Consider the following 2,746-nt stretch of genomic DNA (forward strand, 5'->3'; position numbering starts at 1 on the left):
ACAAATAGTGTTGGAATTGGCACGACCCGGATTATACCCCTGTTCAATGTTTGATTTGGCGCGGAAGCAGATACACATAAATTGATTGTAGTCTGCGAGTGTTGACCTGCCTCTAGGATTGAACTCGATAAAAATAAAAATGGCAGTAAAGTTAAATCCTAAGTTCAGGAGTTTGTAGGTCATTAATTTCTATTTCACATCGCAGGTCATTTCCAGTAAATATGTACACCTGGGATTAGAGAGATGTGAAGAAAATAAAATGGAAATCTTGAACTTGTTGAAAATATTACCGTTTCCATGGTCGCAGGTGCATTTAAACGGATTGTGGTAAAATTAGCCACGGGATAAGCTATAGAAAAAAAAAAACAATAACAAACAGATAAAACAATGAGAGGCTCATATTCACGTTCTTATATTGCATCAAGGCGATGGGATGACATGATTGTGATTTTTTTATGTCTTGGTAAAAATTATGATGTACCGGGTGATGGTTTTCGTGGTGATATTAACAGTTTTGTTGGTGGTCATGTTAAATGGGGGATGACAATGTTTGTGGTGACGATGGCGATTGTGATGGTGATTATGTTGATCGTGATGGTGACGAAATTGATTGTGATGGTGACGATGATGATCGTGATGGTGACGATGTTGATTGTGATGGTGACGATGTTGATTGTGATGGTGACGATGTTGATTATGATGGTGACAATATCTGATTGTGTTGTTGGTGACGATGTTGATTGTGATGGTGACGATGTTGATTGTGATGGTGACGATGTTGACTGTGATGGTGACGATGTTGATTGTGATGGTGACGATGTTGACTATGATGGTGACGATGTTGATTGTGATGGTGACGATATTGAATGTGATGGTGACGATGTTGATTGTGATGGTGACGATGTTGACTGTGATGGTGACAATATCTGATTGTGTTGGTGAGGATGTTGACGATGTTGATTGTGATGGTGACGATGTTGACTGTGATGATGACAATATCTGATTGTGATGATGACGATGTTGACTGTGATGGTGACGATGTTGATTGTGATTGTGACGATGTTGAATGTGATGGTGACGATGTTGAATGTGATGGTGACGATGTTGATTGTGATTGTGACGATGTTGAATGTGATGGTGACGATGTTGAATGTGATGGTGACGATGTTGATTGTGATGGTGACGATGTTGAATGTGATGGTGACGATGTTGAATGTGATGGTGACGATGTTGATTGTGATGGTGACGATGTTGAATGTGATGGTGAGGATGTTGACTGTGATGGTGACGATGTTGATTGTGATGGTGACGATGTTGACTGTGATGGTGACGATGTTGACTGTGATGGTGACGATGTTGATTGTGATGGTGACGATGTTGATTGTGATGGTGACGATGTTGATTGTGATGGTCACGATATTGAATGTGATGGTGACGATGTTGATTGTGATGGTCACGATATTGAATGTGATGGTGACGATGTTGATTGTGATGGTGACGATGTTGACTGTGATGGTGACAATATCTGATTGTGTTGGTGAGGATGTTGACTGTGATGGTGACGATGTTGATTGTGATGGTGATGATGTTGATTGTGATGGTGACGATGTTGATTGTGATGGTGACGATGTTGATTGTGATGGTGACGATGTTGACTGTGATGGTGACGATGTTGATTGTGATGGTGACGATGTTGATTGTGATGGTGACGATGTTAATCGAGATGGTGACGATGTTGATTGTGACGGTGACGATGTTATTGTAGATGATGGTGGTGGTGGTGGTGGTGATGATGATGATGGTGGTGGTGGTGATGATGATGTTTTCAGTGGCGATGGTGATCATTATGAATATTTGCAGATGTTTACGTTGTTTTAAATGATCGTGTAAATGCTACTAAAAATTGATCAGCAAAAACACCTATTTGGCATCATAATTGACTATAATAAAGTCACATTGCAATTGCTTGTAATAGTCAGGGGCCTTAGCAAAATTTTGGGGACAGAATTTACAAAAGCGCAATTTTTTGCATGTGGGTCCCTGGAATCAAAAGCATTAATTCTAGATAGGGTGCCCCGAAATCGTTGAAGGGCACCCTATTTTAAAATGCTAATTTATGCAAATTTTATGCAAAAAACTCTTACTTCACCATATTTCACTAAAATAATTTTCAAATGCCAAATTTTTGTGTATTTTGGTCTTCTTTTGCAAAATATTCAACTACAGGTCGATTTTTTTTTAAATTGGCGAGTATGAATCAATTCCTAAGGTTAATTTATGCAAATTTTATGCAAATTATATGCAAAAACACATATTTTATCATATCTCGACATATATAATTGTCAAAATCACAATTATTTTTCCATATGTGTCACTGGTACCAAAAGCATTAATTCTTGATAGAATGCCTCGATATCAATGACTGGAATCCTAATTTATGCAAAATTATACAAAATCACACTATTCACCGTAAATTACTGTGTATGTATAGTACAGACCTAAACTTTTCTAAACACCTTTTTTTTTTTTGGGGGGGGGTATTTAGGATTTATTTTGATGGGGCATCAAATCTAGATTGATTTCTGTACAGTTCCCGAATAAGAATCAATTTTCAATGTTAAATAATGAAAATTTATGCAAAATTTCTGCAAATATGTGTAAAACACATTAACTATCATATTTCGAGGTTTTAAACCGAGGGACGAGCACAACACTATGCATATGAGACACTGTTACACAATTCATT

At 37.6% G+C, this 2,746-nt stretch overlaps 1 protein-coding gene across 1 annotated transcript; it reads left to right on the forward strand.

The window, feature by feature from the left end:
- The first annotated feature begins 953 nt into the window (after positions 1 to 953).
- Positions 954 to 1,529, forward strand: LOC135157219 (coiled-coil domain-containing protein 1-like). The gene has a single exon (XM_064112154.1). The coding sequence runs from the start codon at positions 954 to 956 to the stop codon at positions 1,527 to 1,529; it is 576 nt and encodes a 191-aa protein (XP_063968224.1).
- Positions 1,530 to 2,746: the final 1,217 nt, after the last annotated feature.

This window comes from Lytechinus pictus, chromosome 17 (assembly GCF_037042905.1).
Source record: "Lytechinus pictus isolate F3 Inbred chromosome 17, Lp3.0, whole genome shotgun sequence".
Classification (NCBI taxonomy): domain Eukaryota; kingdom Metazoa; phylum Echinodermata; class Echinoidea; order Temnopleuroida; family Toxopneustidae; genus Lytechinus; species Lytechinus pictus.